We start from the raw sequence: 23,035 nt of genomic DNA, 5'->3' as shown, positions 1-23,035 counted from the left end.
TCTGAGCCACTGCAGGGTCCCCCCACCACCAGCAGGAGTCAGGAGCTCCGGGGTCCCCCTGCCGCCTACTGCATCTGAGCCACTGCAGGGTCCCCCCGCCGCCAGCAGGAGTCAGGAGCTCCGGGGTCCCCCTGCCGCCTACTGCATCTGAGCCACTGCAGGGTCCCCCCACTGCCAGCAGGAGTCAGGAGCTCTGGGGTCTCCCTGCTGCCCACTGGCTAGGAACGGCTGCGGGCCCACTGCCAGCAGTGTCTGAGAGCTGCAGGGCTGCCTGCTGACAGCTCCAGCCCCAGGGCAGAAAATGTCACTCACGGAGGTCTCTGGAAGTCATGGATTCCATGACCTCTGTGACAGAATAGTAGCCTTAAGCATAATTCCTGGGATTAGATTAATTTTAAATCTGTGCTGCAAAGTCTCAGCCTTGTTGTAAAGGATCCAAGACACGGGAAGCCAAAACAAACATGCCCCCTTTAAGAAGGTCTCAGGGAAGGAGAAGCCTTAATAAACTTCACAAGGCCCCGGTTCACAACTTCTAAATATAAGAGTCAGCAAACAAAATCTCTGGGCCCATCCAGGCTAATCTCCAGGAGCTAAGAGAAGCTGCAGCCTGCATAACTTCTAGTCCCCTCCTTCCTGCTCAATTTCCTCTTCCTGTTTAAATAGCCCAGCCCTAGGGCAAGGTAAGGGGATCCTTGATTGTACCCAGCCTGACTTCAGCAGTCCTCTCCAGACAGTTCCTTCAATGGGTAGTGAACCCTGCCATGCCTGTCTTCACTGCAAAGTTCACTTGTGTTAGAACGTGATTGTTAACTCAACCCCCGTCCACACACAAAGAACCCTTTCTCATGTGTGGAGGTGCTAGTGACATGCGCTGGCTGGCCCAGCTGGGGGTACAGGCTAATGCCCTACTGAGCACAACTTTGTCATCTGCTAACATGACCATTCTGTAGCGTGGATACAGGCTAGGGCTGTGACTCAACTCCTGAGGGCTCCTCGTCCTCCAGTGTCTTCCCACAATTCCCCTTTGGCTGCCTGTCCTTGCCATCTACCTGTTCCCTGACTGGAAGTCACCTATCAGTTCATATGGGCCCCACTTACACTGCGGGAACACTGAACTCCTATTGAACGCTAATCCATTTTATGGGTTGTCGCGGGAAGTGGGAATATTTAAACCCAGCCTGGACTCACCTCTGGAGTAGAGGAGAAAATAATACAGCCCAGGCTTCTCAACTCAGACAGCTGGAGGGCAGGTCTCTTGCACCAATTGACCAGCTTTCCCTGGTAAGGTTGCCCTGCCCCTTGTGCAATCCGTTACCCCAGTGCAAAGTGAGCGCGATCAAAGCGTTTTCACGCCCTCTGATGGCACAAGCTGCAGGATGATGGTGAAACAGGCCCCAGGAGAAGAAGCTGTTGGGGGAGAGAAACATTCTGGAAAGTCTTGACACGAAATGAAACACCAGATTGAACAAAAATGCTATTCCCGGCACTTAGTCTTTCTTCTTATTCTTTATATCTTTGTCTGTGTAACTTCACTGGCATTTAGAACTGGCCTCTCTAGCTAACTGCATGCCCAGTAAGCAGAAGTGCTGATAAAATGGTCCCATGTCAGCACCTGGTGTTGCGTTCGCTATCATGATGCTACACTGGTCCAATTAAAGGACATCCTAATTTAGGGGAACGTACTGGACAATACAATACTTTATGTAGAAATGGGTCCGACTATAAGTGTACTCTTCCGCCCTCTAGTGGTGATTGGGCCACATATTCAGGTTGACAGCCCTACTCCACCTTTAGGTAATAAAACTATCTGTTAGCTCCTATGGTAGATGCTCATGCTTTTAGCGCCAGAGGTCCCGAGGTTTGATTCTTGCTGCCGACAACCCACTCGGGTGGGGGCAGCATCACACAAGCCAGGATCTAAATCAGAACTTCCTCAATAAACTGCTCACAAAGATTCAGCTCTAAGGTTTTAGTTCAGGCCCAACACTAAATTCAAGTTAATTTTTAACTCCATTTTCTCTTGACAGGTTTATGGGAACATTTTCTTGAGACTAGAAGTTGGGGCTGTTGGTCCCGGCTGATCCAGCCAGAAAGAGCAGGGTCGGATGGTGTCTTTGGGAAAACTGTTGACTTAGGATTTGGTCTTTGTGTCGGCTGGGGAATTGTACGTTTCACATTATGTAAAATAAAAGGTGCAAATATGATTTGTGCTCTTCAGGGGGCTACAGCGTTTGTGAAAATAGATGGCGGAACCCCCTCCCCGCCCCAAGATTTAAATTCTCAGATGAGTGATCAAAAGACTAAACCACGCTGCAGAGCTCTCTCTGCAAAGCATGAGAAAGCAGTAGTGGTCAGAAAGGTCAATGCAGCCAGAAGTTTGTTGTTTACTGAGACTTTGGCTGTAACGTATTTGTGGTTTGTTTAACCCACAGGCTCACAGCTTCTGAGTGTAGATTTTCCAACTAGCAAAATACCTTTGGTTTGCTGCAGTTTTTCACTAATGTACTTGGTCAAGAATAAAGACTGGAACGGATCCTTAGCTGGTGAAAATCAGCCAGAGCTCCTTTGGAGTCAACGGGCCAGAGCCCCAGCTGGTATAAATCAGCATTGCTCCACTGAAATCAACGGGGCTAGATCCCCAGTTGGTGAAAATCGGTGCTGCTCCACTGTAGTCAAGGGACCAAATTCCCAGCTGGTGCAAATTGCCATCGTTCCATTGGAGTCGAGGGGCCAGATCCCCAGCTGGTGTAAATCAGCATTGCTCCATTGAAGTTGATGGGCCACATTCCCATCTGGTATAAATTGGTGCAGCTCCAATGAAGCCGATGGGCTAGATCCCCAGCTGGCATAAATCAGCGTAGCTTTATGGAAGTCGATGGAGCAATGAGAATTTACTCCAGCTGGGGGCCTGGCCCCTTAGCTCCATTTTCCTTTCAATTAGTTGGCAGATCGCCCGGCCCTTGTCCCGCATCAGTCTGGGCATCCCACACGCAGGCAACATCCATAGCTGGAGCGCCTCTACACACTGAATTCTGCTCCGGGGTCTGCCTGTCTCCTGCTCAGCACGGATGCACCGGGGGGGAGGGGAGCGGCTGTCCGACAGGACTTACTGTATCATGGTCATGCAGAATGACGATGCAGCAGGCACCATGCGGGTCTGGACTCTGGAAACAGGAGTAGCTGTTCTGACGCGGTCAGTGCCGATGGGGGGTCTGCAGCTGGACCTCCTGCAGCTGGGGTCTGCAGTGCAGTGGGCTCGGACGCCTGGCACCGGGCGGCCAGCGTTTCCACACTCACCACTCAGAACGTTGCATCAGCAGCAGCAGAGCCTCTGCCCGGTTTTCACGTCTAGCCCCACTACTGAGCGGACCTCCTGCATCGGAGAGTGGCTCAGGCTGCTCACACAGGGCAGGAATTGTCCTGGATAACTCAGCTGCTGTTTCTCTAATCAGTCGGCCCCTTCAGGAAGTCACCCCGTGACCTTGCTGCTCATAGTCACAGCCTGGTCCATTTTACCTGCAGCCTTCCTCACCTCCAACACTGGTAACCCCCCCTGTAACTCTCCCTAGGCAGGGCCGAGCCAAATGACAAGCCCAGCCATACGGCACTTGGAGGAGCCTCTCTCTGCTCACGCACGTTGAGTCACCGACGTGGACAGGACAAGCCACTTCTTTACCAGATATCGCTTTTCACAACAGACATTCTGATTGATGACGGAGGGTCAGATCCTGGCATAACTCCACACGTTGACAGCCGCTGGAGATCTGGCTCAGTGCGTGGTCAATCCACACGTGAAAAGCGTAGCTTATGCCTGTCACCATAGCTGGTCATTTGGTTATAAGTGGAGAAAATATTCTCATTGCACGGTTATGACTGTGCTGAGCGCTCCACAATGGGCTTAAGGAACCAAGTTAGAACATGGATTCATAGATCATGAGGCCAGGAGGGACCACTGAGATCATCTGGCCATAAGACCTCCCTGAATTAATTCCTGCTTGCTCTAAAACATGGGTGAGTGCGGGTAGATGGGGGTTTGCCCCTCCCCATGCGAGAAATCCATGCTGGGCCACTGTTAAACTCGTAGGGGTTGATCGTCATTTACATCAAGGGTTTTGCATCACTCAGACTGTGTAAAGGGGCCTTAAAATGCAGGTTAATAATATATATGCTCATTTCAGGCTCCTTTACACCACCAGAGCGGCAGAGAGGGACTTAGTGGCAACAAGGAGGCCTATTGCATAGGCTGGCGGTATGGCTGGGGTGTTAGTGTATCTCATTTATATTTTTAGATAGGAGTTGTACATATTTTGTTTTTCAAAGCTGTAAGCACGTTAACTGAGCTCATGGCCTGTGTCTGTGCGGTTTCCTACTTCACCCCACTGTAAGAGCAACAGCGCATTTCCCATGAAATGAAACTGGCTCTTTGAACAAAGCAGAACTCGTCGAAAGGCTGGCGCTGCACACTCTGTGTCACAGATGTCCCGGCCTACGTGACCTTTCAGCGCTGGCTCTCGCAGCCCCGCAGGACCCCCCCGGGGCTGTACAGCCTCTGTACACACACCCAGCCTGCCGCTGGCTTAAAGCCGCAAGGGTTGCTACAGCTGCTGCTGCCGGTGATAATGATAACATCGCTGTGATCCTGTATTCTGCTTCTGATATTAAACCCGCAGTTCCTTTAGGGTCATTCCTTGGCTGGTTGTGCTTCCGATCACGCCTGACAGCAGGCGGGGTCTATATTTCATATGATTATTCTCCATTACATTTGGGTCCCTTTACATTACACAGTTCAGGCAGTGAATTAGTCATGCTCCCTTACGGGCCCCTTGACCCTACCAGGGCAGCGCTTAATTTGTAATGAAAGAGGTGCTGGGGATCAAGCAATTAGGTGCCGGGACTCAAGTAATTTTTTTACTTTCATAACTGATGCAGCAAGCTCAGAGATGCCGGGGCGATGCACTGCCAGGCCTAGAGGAAACAGGGCTCAGCCTTGGCCCAAATTAAGCCCTGGTAAAGGGGCTTAGTGCAAATGAGAATCAGGACCCCCAGACTCATTGGAAGAGGCTCACGTTGTAATGCAGATAAGACCATAGAAATCCTAAAGCTATGCAAGCATAATGGCCCAGATCCTCAAAGGTATGTAGGCACCTAACACCCATTGATTTCAATGGAAGTTAGGAGCTTAAATACCTTTGAGGATGTGGGTCAGTGTCTCCCCAGCATGGCCCCTGCCTACAGAAAGGACCTGTCATAACTTCCAACTGTACAGTGCTTTCAGGATTCCAAAGCCCTCTGGACTTGGGCTGTGGTCCTGCAAGCTGGTGAGCATCCTCCCCTACTTTTGACCTCAGCACATCACAGCGGGGGCCTCAACAGCCTATAGGACAAGGCCTTTTAACGGTCTATAGGAATTCTGTCGGCCACCAGCAAAACGGCTTGGAAGGTTGGAGCTGGCTAAGGGCCCCCCAGCAACCCTGCACTGCAGCTCAGGACAGGAAGTGAAGATGCATCGTGTACCCGGTTGCAACAACCACCTGAGTAGGCTGACGTGTACCCACTCGGGAAGCTGGCCAAGCTCTTCTCCGCTTGCTGAAAGCGTACTGGGGACCATCTGCCCCTGTTCCAGACCCCAGTGTGAAGTCCCATCGGACAGAGGACCTTCTCCTGCTGCCTCGTGGGTGAAATGAGCTCAGGTTGAGGCCCTTCTTCATTCATCTTTTTATTGGCCCTTGTGGTGTGCAGCAAGTTGAGTCCAGGTATTAAATGAAATGTCCAGGGCCGGATTCTGCTGCCTGGGACACGGTGGTGAAGCTGGCACAACTCCAGGGACTGCCGCACGTCTACGCGGGCACAAGTGAGAGCAGAACCTGGCCTGAGGGATTTGCAAAGTCTCCCCCTCAGACACAATAAGCTGAGCTGCAGCATCTCACCTGCTGAAAAAGGCAACGGACGCTTCAGTGACGAGACTGATGTACCGTTTTAGTAAGGAGCATTAGGAGAGCTTGAAAAGAGCTGGCTGGGATCCCAACAGTGCAGCCTCAATGGCTAGGGAGAGCCCCTTTTGTTGATTACCTGTTCTTATTAGATGGCATGGCCTGCGGTCTTCTAAGGATCTGGCCCTTCAAGAAAAGCAGGAATCAGTACAATAGCAGCACCACTCCTCAGACAGAGAGCCTGACCTACCAGCTCTTTCTAGATCCCTCTTTGCCATTAATAATCTCAGCTGACATGCATGGTGCATCGCCTGTCACTGCAAAACGGCAGCAGGTCCTCTTGCCCACGGATGTGATTCTGCAGGCTTTATGTTCAGATTGGGTGTCTCTCTAAAAGCTACACCACAGCGCAACCAGAAGTTACGGGCTTGAGGTTCTCTGGTCTATGACTCAGGAAGTCAGACAAGATGGTCACGATGGTTCCTTCTGACCTTCACATTTATCAGACTGTGAATCTGAGGAAGTCCCTCTGCAGGGATTTGTTCCTAAATATGAGCCCTGGTTGAAAACTTTCCATCTAAACTATTTTTCCCGCCCAAGGGAAAATTGGGTTTTCGACAAAACCCAAATCTTTGATTTTTTTTGGTCTGAAGATTGAAAAGCCGGAAATAAAATCACCGTTTGGTTTGTAGCTGAAGATGTGTTATGGGTGAAAAAAATCCTTCAACAAAAAGTTAACATTTGCTGCTGAAAATTTTAGGAAAAATTAAACTTTTTTGCTTTTATCAAAATTTTCCATGAGGGAGAAAAAGCCATTTTCCAACCAGTTCTTCAAAATATGCAAATCAACCGAAAAGTCACCTATATAATGATGCTCTTAGCTTAAACAATGAGATTTCCCACCTCTCGGGGATAATTCTTTGGGGGATTTTCTGACATTTATATTCTAAACAGAGAAGAGGAGAGAAAAAAGGATACAGCCAGAAAGAGCTTTATTATAGGTTGGCTAACCCCACTGAGATCAGCAGAGAACAGTGAGTTCCTATGTGTGGATTCCCCTGCATTAGACAGTTTAAGGTTTTACATGTTTCCCTCTGGCTGATGGCTGCATCGTGCGCCCGTCGCGATTCCGTGAATCGAAATCCAGATGAGCGTATAAGATTCCACCCTGTTTGGCGACATTTAATAAAATTAGCCACCTCCTTGTAAAATGAAATGATACAAGCAGAGACAGACTGGAACAGGCAAGTGAGTTTAGCATCCATTGACCTTACTAAAAATTCCCTCCTGTCTCTTATTCTCCCACTTTTCCTATAAATGGTGTGTGTTATGAAAATGGACAGTGCCATGTGACTTTAAGAACTCAGTGATAACATTTGGCTCTGCTCAGGCCTGATGTGCAGGTCACGGAAATAATGAAAACTCTCCGGTTCATTTCAGTTAGCTTTGGATCAGGTCTCAAGCACTTTTCATTGTTGAGAATCTTAATGTTCTTTTCCAGTACTATCAATTATTATTATTTGTTTGTTAAGTGCCAGCACTATGCCCTGCTCTGTATAAGACACAAAGGCTCAGATCTTCAAAGTATGTATATGCCCAACTATGGGAGGGAGGCACCTAAATACCTTTGACAATCTGGGCCAAAGCGAAGACGAACTGCTCTGAAAGAGTGTACAGTCTGAAACACTAATAAATTAAATGTCCTAGTATCCATGTGAATTAGGTCTTGTTATCTCTTTTTGTATACTTGGGGAAACCGAGGCATGGAGCAGTTAAGTGATTTGCCGAATGGCCAAGTCTGTTAGAAGCTGGGCTGGAAACAACACTTGTAGGCCTCTAATGCGCTAAGGTGATTTACCCATTAGAAATACCTGAGACAAACACAATTAGACTGAGATCATTTGTAACGTGACGTACCTGGTTCTCCTGCGAAGCTGGAGGTGCTGAGCTCCTGGGCTGGAATCCTGGAACAGACAGACAGAGACAACGGTAAAAGTTCCTCTTCCGCGGTCATTCCCCCAAGCTGTAAGGTTCACTGACTAATGGTGCATCCGAGCTGTGGGTGCCCAGTGCACCACCATGCATGGCACATGGAGAGGGGCTCCTTTGAAAGGCTAGTGCTCTTTGTGAACTATACACAAGCAGCCTGGGCCGTGGGCATCGCTCCCTTTGTCATGGAGAACAAAGCCGTTCTTCCGACACAGGAAAGTCACATTCTGAGCTCAGACTTGGTGCTCATGAGATTTACCGTGTGTCCGTGTAGCACATGGGGTAACACTCGTAATCCCCAGGAGGAGGGATGGAGTGGGATCGCTCTCTGCAGGAGAATGTTGGGGATGGGCAGTGCTTGTTACCTAGCCTGGAAGGGCAGAGGGTCCAGATGAGACTCAGAGACACCAGCAACAGCATCAGGGCGCTCAGCACCGCCAGGGACACAATGGAAGGTAGGCAACTACTGGCGTGGGCTGTGGAGGTGGCTAAAAGAAAGACACAAAAGGCTTCCTTCAGCAGTCCTGCCTACACCCTTCCAAGAGGCAGTGTGGCCTAATGGATAGAGGACAGGGACTCAGGAAACCTGGGGTCTGCTCCCAGCTCTGCCATTGGCCTGCTGGGTGAGCGTGGACACATCACAGCTACTCTCTGTGCCTCAGTTTCCCAATCTATAAAATGAGGCTAGTGATACTGACCTCCTTTGTAAAGTGCTTTGAGATCGGCTGCTGCACTAGGTCAGAATTAGACATGTTCTGTGATCCTGTTCCCCATTTCACCACCTGTTTTACTCTCTAAAGAGTGAGGCTACAGGAGCCTTCAGCACCTTTCACCCTCTCCGTTGTTCCCTTTTTGTTAGGCCAATGATTTTTCCTGTAATCAGAATCTTCTCTGCACCTCCTGCCGTCTATAAAATCCTCCCTGTATGCCTCTCCATCACTTTGCATATCTCACTGGAAAACATCTCTCTTCTCAAATGCCTCTGAATTCCCCTTTACTCCTGGGATTTATTATTATTTAACTCTTTACAGTGCTTTATATGGACAGTCTGGGAGAAAGCTGCCCTAGAAATCAGAGCTATGTGGTCTTGTAGTCCCTGTAACACCTCAATTTACTTTTCCCCAAATTCTCTGGAGAAATTCTAATGAAGCCATAGAATATTCCAAATTTCTGTAATGGAAAATCACATAGAAGCAGCTCTCATCTTGGTCACATGCATATTTTACATCTGAGTTTCCATTACCTTTAAATATCGTATCACTCACCTGCAGGATACCTGGTACTTTTCTTCACACTGTTGCCGGAAGAGTTGAATTTGACTTCACAGGTGAAATTCTTCCCACTGGTCCAGGTGTCCATGGGGACGCTGATGTGATTTATGAGGGTTAAAGATCCATCCTTTGCTCTCAATGAGCGTGTCAGCCCCTGTTTCCGCAGCTCCCCAGAAACACTCCAGGAAACATGGACCGGGCTGGACACTCCATGGATCACACAGGCCAGATTTGCTGTCCCAGTGACTTGACTGCCATGTGGAAATGGGACCAGAAGCATCGCCCAGCTGCTCTTGGTATAACTGTCTGAGCAGAAGGAGATGACGAATTCAGTGTGATGATCAGATGAGCTGCAGTCTGATTAAAGATGTTAATCTTTCACTAAGAGACAAGGTGGGTGAGGTAAAATCTTGTATGGGACCAACTTTCTGTTGGTGAGAGAGACAAGCATTCGAGCTTCCACAGAGCTCTTCTTCAGATCAGGGAAATATATTCAGAGTGTCATTTCCCAGACATGAAGAAGAGCTCCGTGGAAGCTCGAAAGCTCGTCTCTCTCAGCAACAGAAGTTGGTCCCAGAAAAGATATTACCTCACCCACCTTGTCTCTCTAATATCCTGGGTCCAAGACAGCTACAACACCACGGCATGCTATCATTCCCTATGACATTAATTCGAAGCAACAAATCTATTTTGAAGAAGAAAATGGGAAATCACCACGCCAGCACTAATTAGGATATAGAGCAATACGTAGCTGCACTACCTAGTAGGAAACATTTTGTGCAATTTTATGAATTTAATTGACTTTTTTTTTTTTTACTGAAAATATTGTTTCATGCCATCATGGCTCTTAGGTTAGAAATATTCCCAACCTGGGTGCCTTGAACAGTCAGAGAGAAACGTCAGTAGTTTATTTTCAGCACTTTCAAGTTTTAACATTTTTGGTTAAAACTTATTCGTTCTGCACCCAGAACATTTAATGTTTAGCTGATCTGTTTGGCTTGAAGTATGCTTTCTCTTTAGTCATTCAGCAATAACTATGGTATCTTGTCACATTTTAATGGGAACATGAAGTAGGCTTTATCTATCAGTTGTTAGTCTCCTTAAACAAGCTATGGTTCCTTACCTCCAACAATCAGTGTGGTTCCATTCCCGAAAAGCAGGTAGCTGGTAATTCTAACTGCACAGTAGTAAATGCCAGTCTCAGTCTTTTGGACATTGCTGATTTCCAGTGTCGAGCTGTGTGTCTCGTGTTTGCAAGCAAATTTACTTACATTTTGATCATCCAAACAGCTCTTAATGCAGGTGGGTGTCTCGCCTTCTCTTCTCAAATACCATAATATGCTACTTCCTCCTTCCAAGTTTTCTGTGGAAGAACAGTGGATCTTTGCGGTGTCACTAACTTCAACAGACTGGATCCGCTGAGTCTGGTACAGAAATAACTGTACTCCTAGCACTGGAGAAATAAAATATCATCATAGTCAGTGTCCGCCAGGTCTCCAACTGCCACAGATGGAATGGATAGCTCAGCACTAGAATTTACTTAATCTGATTATATTTATGCTCTGCAGCCTAAAGGCTAAAAAAGCTGCTCTAACATTTGTACAAATGAATGGAAATGCAATTAAAATCCAGCAAAAGTTTCCAAACATATCATAGATATTCAACACTGATGTCTCACTGAAGAGGCTGTTTTCTCAATTCCAAAATTTAATGCAGAAGTTTTACCTAAGGAAGATAAAATGAGGTATTTCGTCAAGATCATTTTAATAAAAGAGTCGGACAAAATCCTGACTCACTAGCCCCAAGGCTGATGCCCAGTGCACTGCTGCAGTGATGGGGTACAGTGTCCAGTGAGGAACGCCTCCGAGGAGGATGTGCTGTTGTGACAAACACAGGATGTGTGGGTTTAAGAATCTACAGAGGCTACAGCATTTCTTGTAGAATTTGTCTGGATTCCAGCGGTGCAGAGGTGCACTAGATGATTTGGAATAATTTTAAATATCCAGCACATGGATGTTCTATAGAAACAAACCCACATGACTTCAGAGCACAAGCCTCATTGATTTTCAAAGGAAAATGCTCCGACATCACTTAGTTCTTTTGACCTAAGTCTCTCCCCAGCTTTCCATGTGCAGGCCGCTGTTGCACCATACTTCTTGGTGCTGCAATGCAGGCACGTAATGACCATTTGGCATCTTGTCGTGGCGGACTTAAATTGCGCTTTAAATCATCAAACCGAAAGCTCTGACATGTTTGAGACATAAGACAATGAAGGATACAATGTTCAAAAGTGACTTAGGGCCAGATTTTCAAAGGTATTTAGGTGCCTATAACTGCAGACAGGTGCCCAGTGGGATTTTCAAACATGGCTAAGAGGGTTAGGTGCCTCACTCCTACTGAAGTCAATGGAAGTTAAGTGCCTCCCCCTGGATCTAGCAATAAACTGGATAAAAATGAGCTGAATGGGGCTGGTTCGAAAGCTGCGTCTGGCTGCACAAAGCAGGAAAAGAGAAGTAAAGTGCATCTGTCAATGTCCCTTCTGAAACAGCGGATAATAGAGGGCAACATGGGCTAGTGATTAGAGCGACTGGCTCAAAAAAGAACAGATTCCCTAGGTGACTTGACCACATCTCCTTAGACCACACCCCACTCCTGAGGCTGCTCTGGCTGGCTGCAGCTCCCCTGGATCGATCTGTCACAAACTCCTTCCAGGCAGCTCTCTAAAGCTGGGGACCATCGTCCTTCCTTCCTTCCCTTCTACCCTGTCCTTCCTTCCTTCCCTTCTACCCTCCCCTGCCTTCCTCCCCCACATGGCTGGGGAGTGACCTGGGCTAAATCCTGCAGTCCCTGACTGAGGCAGTGTTAAGTGGAAGCAGGAGTTTGGCTGACGAAGGATGACTGGACTGGCCAAGATTCTGCCTGATTTCTAGCCCAAGGGCATTACTCACAATTACACAGCTTCCCCTTTGCACCAATGTAAGGAGGAGTTTAGAGGAGCAGAAATTACACTCACACCCACTTCCAGGCCCCTGTGCGTTACCGTGGTAGAAAGGGGCTTAATGCAAATGAGAATCCGGTCCCCAGGGTCGCTGTTAAGGGGCTGAATGTTGTCAGTGGTTGTACAAATAAGACCATGGAAATCATAATGCTATTCAAGCACAATGTCTCCCCAGCTCAGTTCCTGTTATAACTCTCCCAGTAACACTGATTGACAAGGGTACAAAGCCCTATTTGCAATGTACAGTGCTTTAAGGAATTGAAGGTAGATGCTGAGCCTAACAGCAGCTGAGCACCCACCACTCCCCTTGACTTTGCTGAGTGTGGCAGCTGCCCAGCATGTCAGAGCAAGTGCCTCAGCACCATGTAGGATTAGGCCCTTATGCTGTGTTACTCCTGGGGGAATTCTGCACCACTGCACGGCGCAGAATTTATGTCCCCCGCAGATTTCTTTGCTTCCCAGCAGAAAAATGACTTTCTGACAGGGAGGCAAAGGGAAGCCACAAAAGCAGTCATGCGACCCTTCCCAGCAGTATATTTTGGGGGACCAGAGCAGCCAGCAGAGAGGTGAATCACTGTGGGGCAGGAGGCAGGACTGGGAAAGACCCGGCTGGTGATTCCTAGCCTGTATTGGGCTCAGCTACTAGTCCCAGCTATGCTCGGGAGGATGGGACTTCCTCTTCCCCTGCATGGCATCAGACCCACCCCCAGATTTATCCCCCAGCTGCAGGAAGTTCTGAAAAGTCCCCCCACCCCCACCCCTCGCTTCCTGCACCATTTGCTCCTCAGCTGCAGGGGGAGGGATCCCTGTATAGGGAGCTGCTCCCCCATCCACCCAATCCCTGTGCATCCAGACCCCCTCATACTCAGACCCTCCCACCAAGCCTCATACCCCACACTCAGAACTGCCCCCTCACCAAGTCCCACGTCCCCTGCACCTGGACCACCCTGACAAGCCACCTGCACCCCATCCCCAGTCCACTGAGCCTCAACGAGCTGCACCTGGATGCCCTTCCCCACCTCACTGAGCCCCATTCCCCCAGCATCTGGACCCCCCACTGAGTCCCCACACCCAGACCCCCCTGATGAGCTCTATCCCCTCACAACCCAGACCCCCCCTCATGAGCCCCAACCACCTTCACCTGGACCCCCCTGCAGAGTCCTATTACTGTTGCACCCAGAACCCCCCCAACGAGCCCCTATGTATCCAGATCCCCCCACTGCACTCGGATCCCCCACTGAGCCGCCCGCACCCAGAATGCCCCACACAGCCTCTGAACCCTCACCTGGATCCCTGCACCCTAAGCCCCTCCACACTTGGATCCTGCCATGCTGAGCCTGCCTGCCCACACCTGGTGCACCTGGCATGGATGGGCAGGGCCCTGGGGCGTTTCTGGGGCAGGCCTTGTCCTTGCACTGTGCGGGTGGGGCGGGGCAGCTGTTTGACAGCCCCACAGCAACACAGCACAGTGGCGTAGGGCAGGAAGTGAAACGGCACAATGTAGCCAACTGCAGCTGCAGGAGCAATTTTACACTTTTAATGACCAGACTGGGGCAGAAAATGGATTTCCCACCCCACACAAATGTTCAAGAGATCGAAAAATGGTCCTGATTCGAACTGAGATGAAAAGTGAAAATTTTCTTGAATCAAAAATCATTTTTGGTTTGGGTGAAAGGACACATTTTGGGATGTTTCCTTTCTGTTTTGACCATATACAATTATGATCAACTGTACAATTTTGTTCAACTATAATTGCTTCAACTTCAACTTCTAAGCAAGATGTCGTCCTGAACTCAAGAACCGGAATTTTTCATTTTGCAATTCTGAAACTTTTCTTCTTGTAAAAAACGTCAAACTGACCCTTTTCCCTTGAGGGGAGGATAAAAATCTCCCTTTCAACAAGCAGGCATTTTCTGACAAAGAAATGTTTCCTCCGAAGACTCTTGACCAGCTCGAGTAATAACTCAAATGGGACGTTGGCCAAGGAACTAGAGCCAAATACTCTTGTCTTGCTGAAAGCACCGTCAGGGACTGCAAGTCACTGTTCATTCAAGACTTCAATTTGAAGGCTCAGTGGAAATCTGGGCCTTCCTGCAGCCCCGTTTGGTTCAGTATGTAGAGAAACATGAGATCATATTCTGGCCTTAGTCATTCATTTTTTATTAGCACTCTGATTCACAGAAATGTCAGGCTAGAAGGGACCTCAACAAGTCATCAAGTCCCAGACCAAGTAAACCTAGACCATGCCTGACAGGTGTTTGTCCAGCCTGTTCTTAAAAACCTCCAGTGACGGGGATTCCACAACCTCCCTTGGACACCTGTTCCAGAGCTGAACTAACCTTGGAGTTAGCAAGATTTTCCTAATATCTCACCTAAATCTCCCTTGCTGCAGATTAAGCCCATAACTTTTTGTCCTTCTTCCAGTGGGCATGGAGAACAATCGATCACCGTCCTCTGTAAAACAGCCCTTACCCTATGTGTGTGTAACAAGTTGCATGACACACATTTGTTGGGTCATCCTTCAAAAGAAACACAGATGCTAAGAGGAATAGAAAGGACCGGATTCTGCTCTCAGAGACACTGGTGTAAATCCGGGGTAACTCCACTGAGCTCCTCCAGGTTTACACTGCTGCAAACCAGAGCAGAATCTGGCCTAAAGGATTTAAGAGGGCACCGTTCTTATTACACAATAAGCTGAGCTTGATGCATTGACCAGGTAAAAGAGGCAACACAAATATCACTAATTGCATTTCTATCACTTTTTAATGAGTGACAGTTTGAACGACAGCTTGAAGAACAACAAGTTGTGATGCAAACAGGCAGCGCGAGCAGGCTCAGGCACCAGGAGAGCTCCAGTCATTGGTAACGTGTTGTTCTCGTTAGATGGCGCAGAGGGGCTGGGACATAGGGCTCTGTGGATCTCGCCTTTGGGGAAAACCAGCAGACTCTAGAGCAGCGTTTCTCAACCTTTTGGATACCAGGGCCCGCCTGGCTGCCTTCCTAAACTGTGTCAGGGAGATCTCAGGGACCGGCACCAGCCCATGGACCGGTCGTTGAGAAACACTGCTCCAGAGGAAGCACTGGACTAGCAGCTCCAGCCCTGGCCTGGGGAGAGATTCTCACCCCTCCCAGCTCCTGCATCCATCCTTCCCCTTCCCAATCCCATTGCATGACCATGTAACGTTACAGCTGAGAATCAGGGGAGCTGGGAGCTGTGGCGTATACAGGGGCTGCACATCCCCTCTGCAGGCTCCTGCCATCCGGCCTCACTTTTTGTGCAGGGAAGCTGCAGCCATTCAGCTGTGTCTGGGTCTCTGTGCAGATGAGGGGAGGGTGATGATGACAATTATTGTGTTACCATAGCACCATTGTGCTCGGCGCGGCACAAACACAGATCAAAGAGACCAGACCTGCCCCAAAGAGCTTCCAATCTCATACACAATCTACACCATGATGCCTTTATATCCCGAAAGGAGATTTCCCACCTGATGAGGCTGGACCCTGTGGGGATCTTCTGACCTTTTTATTCCAAACAGAGAAGTGGAGAAAATACAAAAAGAAAGGAGATGGAGACAAACAGAGCCTTCTTCCAGCTGCCACGTCCGATCAGCAGAGAACCAGCCATCAGTTCCCACGTGTGGATTCCCCTGCACTAGACAGTTCAGGCTTTTACATGCTTCCCTCTGGCCGATCGCTGCATTGTGCGCCCGTCGCGATTCCGCGAATCAAAATCCAGATGGGCGTATAAGATTCCACCCTGTTTGGCGACAATTAGTAAAATGAGCCATCTCCTTGTAAAATGAAGGGATACAGGGTACAGGATACAGAACTGAACAGCCAAGTGAGTTTAGCCTGATTAAAAATTCCCTCTCATCTCTGATTCTCCTGCTTGTCCTATAAACTGCGTGTTTTTAAAATGGAAACCATCACTGGATTCTGACTTACCATAAGAACTCACCTGCTGAAAATATTTGGCCAGATCCAAACCCAGTAGAAATGGACAGTCTCCTATTAAGGTCAGTAAGCTTTGGATCAGGCCCAGAGCACCTTTCACTGGAAAATCTTCATGTGCTTTACAAATATAATTTCTTATAGCTCTTTATCTTATAAGTGCCAAAAATATTCCAAGCTGCACACAAAAACCCTGTAAAGGGTACAGTCAGAACCAATAAAACATCAAACTTCCCATCATCCTTATGCAGTAAGTCTTGTTATCCACTCCTTACACATGGGGAAACAGAGGCACAGATCAGTAAGTGACTTGTCCACTATCCCACAGTAAGTTAGTAGCAAAGCTCACAGTAGGACTCCGTCCTTCCTCCCTGCTACTCCAACAGCTAGACCTCACTTTCACCTCCTCCTTCCAGATCAATCAGCTTTGGTGCCAAACACATGAAGTTGATGGATTAGAAATGCCTGAGACAGACACATTGATTTACACAGAGACAGTTTGCAAAGAGCCGTACCTGGGGCTCCACGGAAGCTGGGGGTGCTGAGACCCTGGGCTGGAATCCTGGAACAAACAAAGACAACAGTCAAAGTTCCTCTTCCACGGTCACCCCCCAGCTGCAGTTCATTGACTAATGGTGCGTCCGAGCTGTGGGTGCGCAGGGCACCTCCATGATGGCACGTGGATAGAGGCTCATCAGAAAGGCTAGTGCTCTTTGTGAACTATAGACAAGGTGCCTGGGCCAGGGGCAGTAGAAGCCTTTCCACATCGCTCCCTTTGTCACGGAGAACAAAGCCGTTCTCCCGACACAGGACATTCAAGTTTCGGAAAACAAACATTCGGAGATCAGTGCCGGCAGTTGTGACATTTGCAGCGTGTTCATGTGTTGGACGGGACAGTTGCAGTCCCCAGTAGCAAGCGGGGAGCAGGATTTCTCTCAGTGGGGGAGTGTCTGGGCTGGGCTGTGTTTATTACCTAGCGTGGAAGGGCAGAGGGTCCAGATGAGGCTCAGAGACACCACCAGCAGCAGCAGACCAGCTCCAGCCGCAAGGGGCACAATGTAATGTGAGCACTCCCTGGCAGGGGCTGTGGAGGAAGCAAAAACACCAGACACAAGTGCCTGACTTGAGCCAAGAGGGTCGTGATGCCACCACATCCAGCTCTCCCCTCCTGATCCCCATTTCACCACGGGCCTTAACCCCCGAGGAGTGAAGCTACAGGAGCCTTCAGCACCTTTCACCCTCTGTGTTGCCCCCTTTCCCACAGGTGAATTCTATTTTCCTTGTAATCAGAATCTTCTTTGCACCTTCTTCCATCTACAGAATCCTCCCTGTTAGGTCTCATAGACTCATAGATATTAAGGTCAGAAGGGACCATTATGATCTTCTAGTCTGACCTCCTGCACAATGCAGCCACAGAATCTCACCCAGCCACTCCTACAATAAACCTCTCACCTATGTCTGAGCTATTTAAGTCCTCCTTGAGTCTCCTTTCATAAGACAGGTTTTCCATTCCTCGGATCATCCTAGTAGCCCTTCTCTGTACCTGTTCCAGTTTGAATTCATCCTTCTTAAACATGGGAGACCAGAACTGCACACAGTATTCCAGAAGAGGTCTCACCAGTGCCTTGTATAATGGTACTAACACCTCCTTATCTTTACTGGAAATACCTCGCCTGATGCATCCCAAGACCGCATGAGCTTTTTTCACGGCCACATCACATTGGCGGCTCATAGTCATCCTGTGGTCAACCAATACTCTGAGGTCCCTCTCCTCCTCCGTTACTTCTAATTGATGTGGCCTCAGTTTATAACTAATATTCTTGTTATTAATCCCTAAATGCATGACCTTACACTTCTCACTATTAAATTTCTTCCTATTACTATTACTCCAGTTTACAAGGTCAACCAGATCCGATCACTCTCTAAATTGGCAATACCTCCCAGCTTCGTATCATCCACAAACTTTATTAGCACACTCCCACTTTTTGTGCTGAGGTCAGTAATAAAAAGATTAAATAAGATTGGTCCCAAAACCGATCCCTGAGGAACTCCACTGGTAACCTCCCTCCAGCCTGACAGTTCACCTTTCAGTAGGACCCGCTGTAGTCTCCCTTTTAACCAATTCCTTATCCACCTTTCAATTTTCATATTGATCCCCATTTTTTCCAATTTAACTAATAATTCCCCATGTGGCACCATATCAAACACCTTACTGAAATCTAGGTAAATTAGATCCACTGCGTTTCCTTTGTCTAAAAATTCTGTTACTTTCTCAAAAAAGGAGATCAGGTTGATTTGGCACGATCTACCTTTTGTAAAACCATGTTGTATTTTATCCCAGTTACCATTGACTTCAATGTCCTTAACTACTTTCTCCTTCAAAATTTTTTCCAAGACCTTGCATACTACAGATGTCAAGCTAACAGGCCTGTAGTTTCCCGGATCACCTTTTTTTCCCTTTCTTAAAAATAGGACCTACGTTAACAATTCTCCAGTCATACGGTACAACCCCTGAGTTTACAGATTCATTAAAAATTCTTGCTAACGGGCTTGCAATTTCATGTGCCAATTCCTTTAATATTCTTGGATGGAGATTATCTGGGCCCCCCAATTTAGTCCCATTAAGCTGTTTGAGTTTCGCTTCTACCTCAGATATGGTAATATCTACCTCCATATCCTCATTCCCATTTGTCATGCTACCATTATCCCTAAGATCCTCATTAGCCTTATTAAAGACTGAGGCAAAGTATTTGTTTAGATATTGGGCCATGCCTAGATTATCCTTAACCTCCACTCCATCCTCAGTGTTTAGCGGTCCCACTTCGTCTTTCTTTGTTTTCTTCTTATTTGTTTTCTTTCGTCTCGCCTCACCTCATCACCTTTCCATCACTTTGCATATCTCATTGGAAAACATCTCTCTTCTCAAATGCCTCTGAATTCCCCTTTACTCCTGGTATTTATTATTATTTAACTCTTTACAGTGCTTTATATGTACAATCTGGGTGAAAGCTGCCCTAGAGATCAGAGCTACTTTGTCTTGTGGTCCGTGTAATGTCTCAAGTTTCCTTTCCCAAAACTCCCTTGAGAAGTTTTAATTAAGATATAGAATATTCCAGCTTTCTGTCATGGAAAATTATGTTTCAGCCTCTCTGACTGGGGCAACGTTACACCTATTTTACATCAGAGTCTCAATTAGCCTCAAATATAATATCGCTCACCTGCAGAATATCTTGTACTTGTCTTCACACTGTTGCCAGAAGAGTTGAATTTGACTTCACAGGTGAAATTCTTCCCACTGGTCCAGGTGTCCATGGGGACGCTGATGTGATTTATGAGTGTTAAAGATCCATCCTTGGCTTTCAATGAGCGCGTCAGTCCCTGTTCCTGCAGCTCCCCTGAAACACTCCAGGAAACATGGACTGGGCTGGACACTCCATGGATCACACAAGCCAGATTTGCTGTCCCAGTGACTTGACTGCCATGTGGAAATGGGACCAGAAGCATCACCCAGCTGCTCTTGGTATAACTGTCTGAGCAGAAGGAGATGGCGAATTCAGTGTGATGATCAAATGAGCTGCAGTCTGATTAAAGGTATTAATCTTTCACTCAGAGAGACAAGGTGGGTGAGGTAAAACCATTCATTGGACCAACTTCTGTTGGTGAAAGACAAACTTTCAAGCTGCCACAGAGCTCTCCTTCAGGTCTGGGAAACGTATTCAGTGTCATTTTCCAGATCTGAAGAAGAGCTCTGTGTCAGCAAGGAAGCTCGTCTCTCTCACCAACCAAAGTTGGTCCAATAAAAACTATTACCTCACCCACCTTGTCTCTCTCATATCCTGGGACCAACACAGCTACAACAACATTGCGTATCTGTCACTAAGACATGAATTCAAAAGAACAAATCTATTGAAGAAGGAAATATTAAATCACCACACAACCCCTAACTAGGATAGAGCGCAATACATAGCTGCACTAACTAGAAGGAAAATTGCGAACAATTTTATAAATTTTATAAACTTTTCATTAAATCAAAATATTGTTTCATGCAAACATAACTCTTTGGTTAGCAATAGTCCCAACCTGGGTGCCCTGAACAGTCACAGAGAAACTTCAATTTTGGCACTTTCAGGTTTCACACATATATTTTACAACTATAAATGTTGTTATATTCCTTCTATACCCAGAGCATTCAATGTTTAGCTGATATTTCTGGCTGAAAGCATGCTTTCATTTGAACCATTCATCAATAGCTATGGTATCTTGTCACATTTTAATGGGAATACGAAATATGCTTTGTCAATCAGTTATTAGTCTCCTTAAACAAGCTATGGTTCCTTACCTCCAATGATCAGTGTGGTTCCATTTCCAAAAATCAGGTAGCTGCTGTATTCAAATGCACAGTAGTAAATGCCAGACTCAGTCTTTTGGATATTACGGATTTCCAGTGTCGAGCTGTGTGTCTCGTGTTTGCAAGCAAATTTACTTACATTTTGGTCATCCAAACAGCGCTTAATGCAGGTGGGTTTCTCACCTTCTCTTCTCAAATACCAAAACATGCTACTTCCTCCTTCCAAGTTTTCTGTGGAAGAACAGTGGATCTTTGCGGTGTCACTAACTTCAACAAACTGGATCCGCTGAGTCTGGTGCAGAAATAACTGCACTCCTAGCACTGGAGAAGTAAAATATCGTTATAGTCAGTGTCCGCCAGGTCTCCAACTGCCACAGATGGAATGGATAGCTCAGCAAAAGAAATTACTTAATCTGATAATATTTATTCTCTGCATCCCAAATACTTGAAAAGCTGCTGTAACTTTATACAAGTGAATGGAAATGCAATTAATATCCAGCAAAAGTTTCACAACATATCATAGATACAGTAGTCAACTCTAGTGTCCTACTGACGAGGCTGTTTTCCCAATTCCAGAGCTTAAAGCAGAAGTTTTACCTAAAGAAGATAAAAGCAGATACTCGGCAAAGATCATGTTCATAAAAATGGTAGGACAAACTCCTGACTCACTAGCCCAAGGGCTGACGCCCAGTGCACTGCTGCAGTGACTGGGTACAGTGTTTTGGTAATTTCCAATGAGGGACGCCTCTGAGGAGGATGTGCTGTGGTGATAGATACTAGAGGGGTGGGTTAAAGTCTCTGCAGAGGGTACAGCATTTCTTGTAGATTTTCTGTGCGTTCCAGTGGCTCAGGGGTGTAAATAATAATTCAGAATAATTAAACATCCAGAATATGGATGATGTAAATAAACAAACCCACATGAGTTCGGAGCACAAGCCCCATTGACTTTCAAAGGAAAATGCTCCTAAACCACTTAGGGCCTCTGACAATCCCAATGTAAATCCTCCCCAGCCTTCCATGTTTGGTTTATTGTAGCACAGTTCTTGGTGGCACAATGCAGACATGTAACGGTTGTTGTCTTGTCTTGGAGGACTGTTAACCGCACTGTAGATCATCAAACTGAAAGCTCTGACGTGTGAGAAAAAAAGACAACATAAGACACGATTTTCAAAATAGTCTTAGTCACATTTCCAAAAGTGACTTTGGGCCAGATTTTCAAAGGTATTTAGGTGCCTATAAATGCAGACATGTGCCTAGTGGGATTTTCAAACCTGGCTAAGAGGGTTAGGTGCCTCACTCCTACTGAAATCAATGGCAGTTAAGCGCCACCCCTTGAGTCTAGCAATAAACTGGTTAAAATTAACTGAACGGGGCTGCTTAGAAAGCTGCAGTCTGGCTGCACAAAACAGGGAGAAAGAAGTAAAGTGCATCTGTCAATGTCCCTTCTGAAACACCTGACAACAGAGGGCAATGTGGGCTAGTGATTAGAGCAATTGGCTCAAAAAAGAATAGAATCCCTGGGTGCCTTGGCCATGTCTCTGTAGCCCGCACCCCACTTGTGAGGCTGCTTTGGCTGGCTGCAGCTCCCCTGGATCGATCTGTCACAAACCCCTTCCAGGCAGCTCTCTAATGCTGGGGACCATCTTCCTTCTTCCTTCCATTGCTTTACAATGTACAGTGCTTTAGGGAACGGAAGGTAGGAGCTGATCCTAACAGCAGATGAGCACCCACCACTCCCCTTGACTTTGCTGAATATGGGAGGTGCCCAGCACATCACAGGAAGTGCCTCAGCACCAAGCAGGATTGGGCCCTTAGTTTATATAGAAATCTCTTTACACACTGTGGGGGTGGAGCGGGGCAGCTGTTTGACAGCCCCACAGCAGCACTTTGCAGTGGCTTAGGACAGGAAGTGAAAAAGAGCAATGTAGCCAACTGTAACTACAGGAGCAATTTTACACTCCTGTAGTTACCAGGGCTGGGCAGCAAATGGATTTCCGACCCCACACAAATTTTCAGAAAACACTGAAACATTTTCCTGTGTTGAACTGGGATGAAAAGTCAAAATCTCAAAAATTTTCTACAACCAAAAATCATTTTCGGTTTGGGTGAAAGGCAGTGTTTTGTTTTAAGGATTTTGAAATGTTTCCTTCCAATTTTGAACATATACATTTTTGACCACAAAATATTTTTTAAAAAAATTCCACTATAATTAGTGTATATTTCTAAGCAAGATGTCTTTTTGAACTGGACAACCAGAATGTTTCATTCTGAAATTCTGAAACCTTTTTATCAAGTAAAAAAATTAATCAAAACAGACGCTTTGCCTATGGAAAACAAATCTTCAGTTCAACAAATGGGCATTTTCTGAGAAAGAAATGTTTCTTCTAAAGACTCCTGACCAGCTCTTGTAATTACCCACAGGGGAAGTTGGCCAAGGAACCAGAGCCAGATACTTTTGTCTTGCTGAAAGCATCCTCAGTGACTTCAAGTCACCATTCATTCAAGACCTCAGTTTGAAGTCACAATGGAAATCTGGGCCCTCCTGCAG

The 23,035-nt window shown here is 47.0% G+C and overlaps 2 protein-coding genes across 2 annotated transcripts; both read right to left on the bottom strand.

Moving 5' to 3' along the window:
* Nucleotides 1-7,002: 7,002 nt before the first annotated feature.
* On the bottom strand, nt 7,003-9,406 carry LOC311512405 (uncharacterized protein; the record flags this gene model as incomplete). The annotated part of the gene is made up of 4 exons (XM_084613620.1): nt 9,185-9,406; nt 8,285-8,407; nt 7,848-7,894; nt 7,003-7,098 (listed from the first exon to the last, which is right to left on the bottom strand). The coding sequence occupies exons 1-4, from the start codon at nt 9,276-9,278 to the stop codon at nt 7,003-7,005; spliced, it is 360 nt and encodes a 119-aa protein (XP_084469746.1). The 5' UTR covers nt 9,279-9,406.
* A 6,443-nt stretch (nt 9,407-15,849) lies between these two features.
* LOC311512404 (immunoglobulin kappa light chain-like) lies at nt 15,850-20,695 on the bottom strand (the record flags this gene model as incomplete). The annotated part of the gene is made up of 5 exons (XM_084613619.1): nt 15,850-15,945; nt 16,655-16,701; nt 17,113-17,223; nt 19,358-19,669; nt 20,479-20,695. 5 exons carry the CDS (start codon nt 20,693-20,695, stop codon nt 15,850-15,852), a joined length of 783 nt encoding a protein of 260 aa, XP_084469745.1.
* Between the last annotated feature and the right edge of the window lie 2,340 nt (nt 20,696-23,035).

This window comes from Lepidochelys olivacea, assembly GCF_965140295.1.
Source record: "Lepidochelys olivacea isolate rLepOli2 genome assembly, chromosome: 24".
Classification (NCBI taxonomy): Eukaryota; Metazoa; Chordata; order Testudines; family Cheloniidae; genus Lepidochelys; species Lepidochelys olivacea.
Note: the sequence above shows the minus strand (reverse complement) of the source record. Positions and strands in the feature narration are given on the sequence as shown.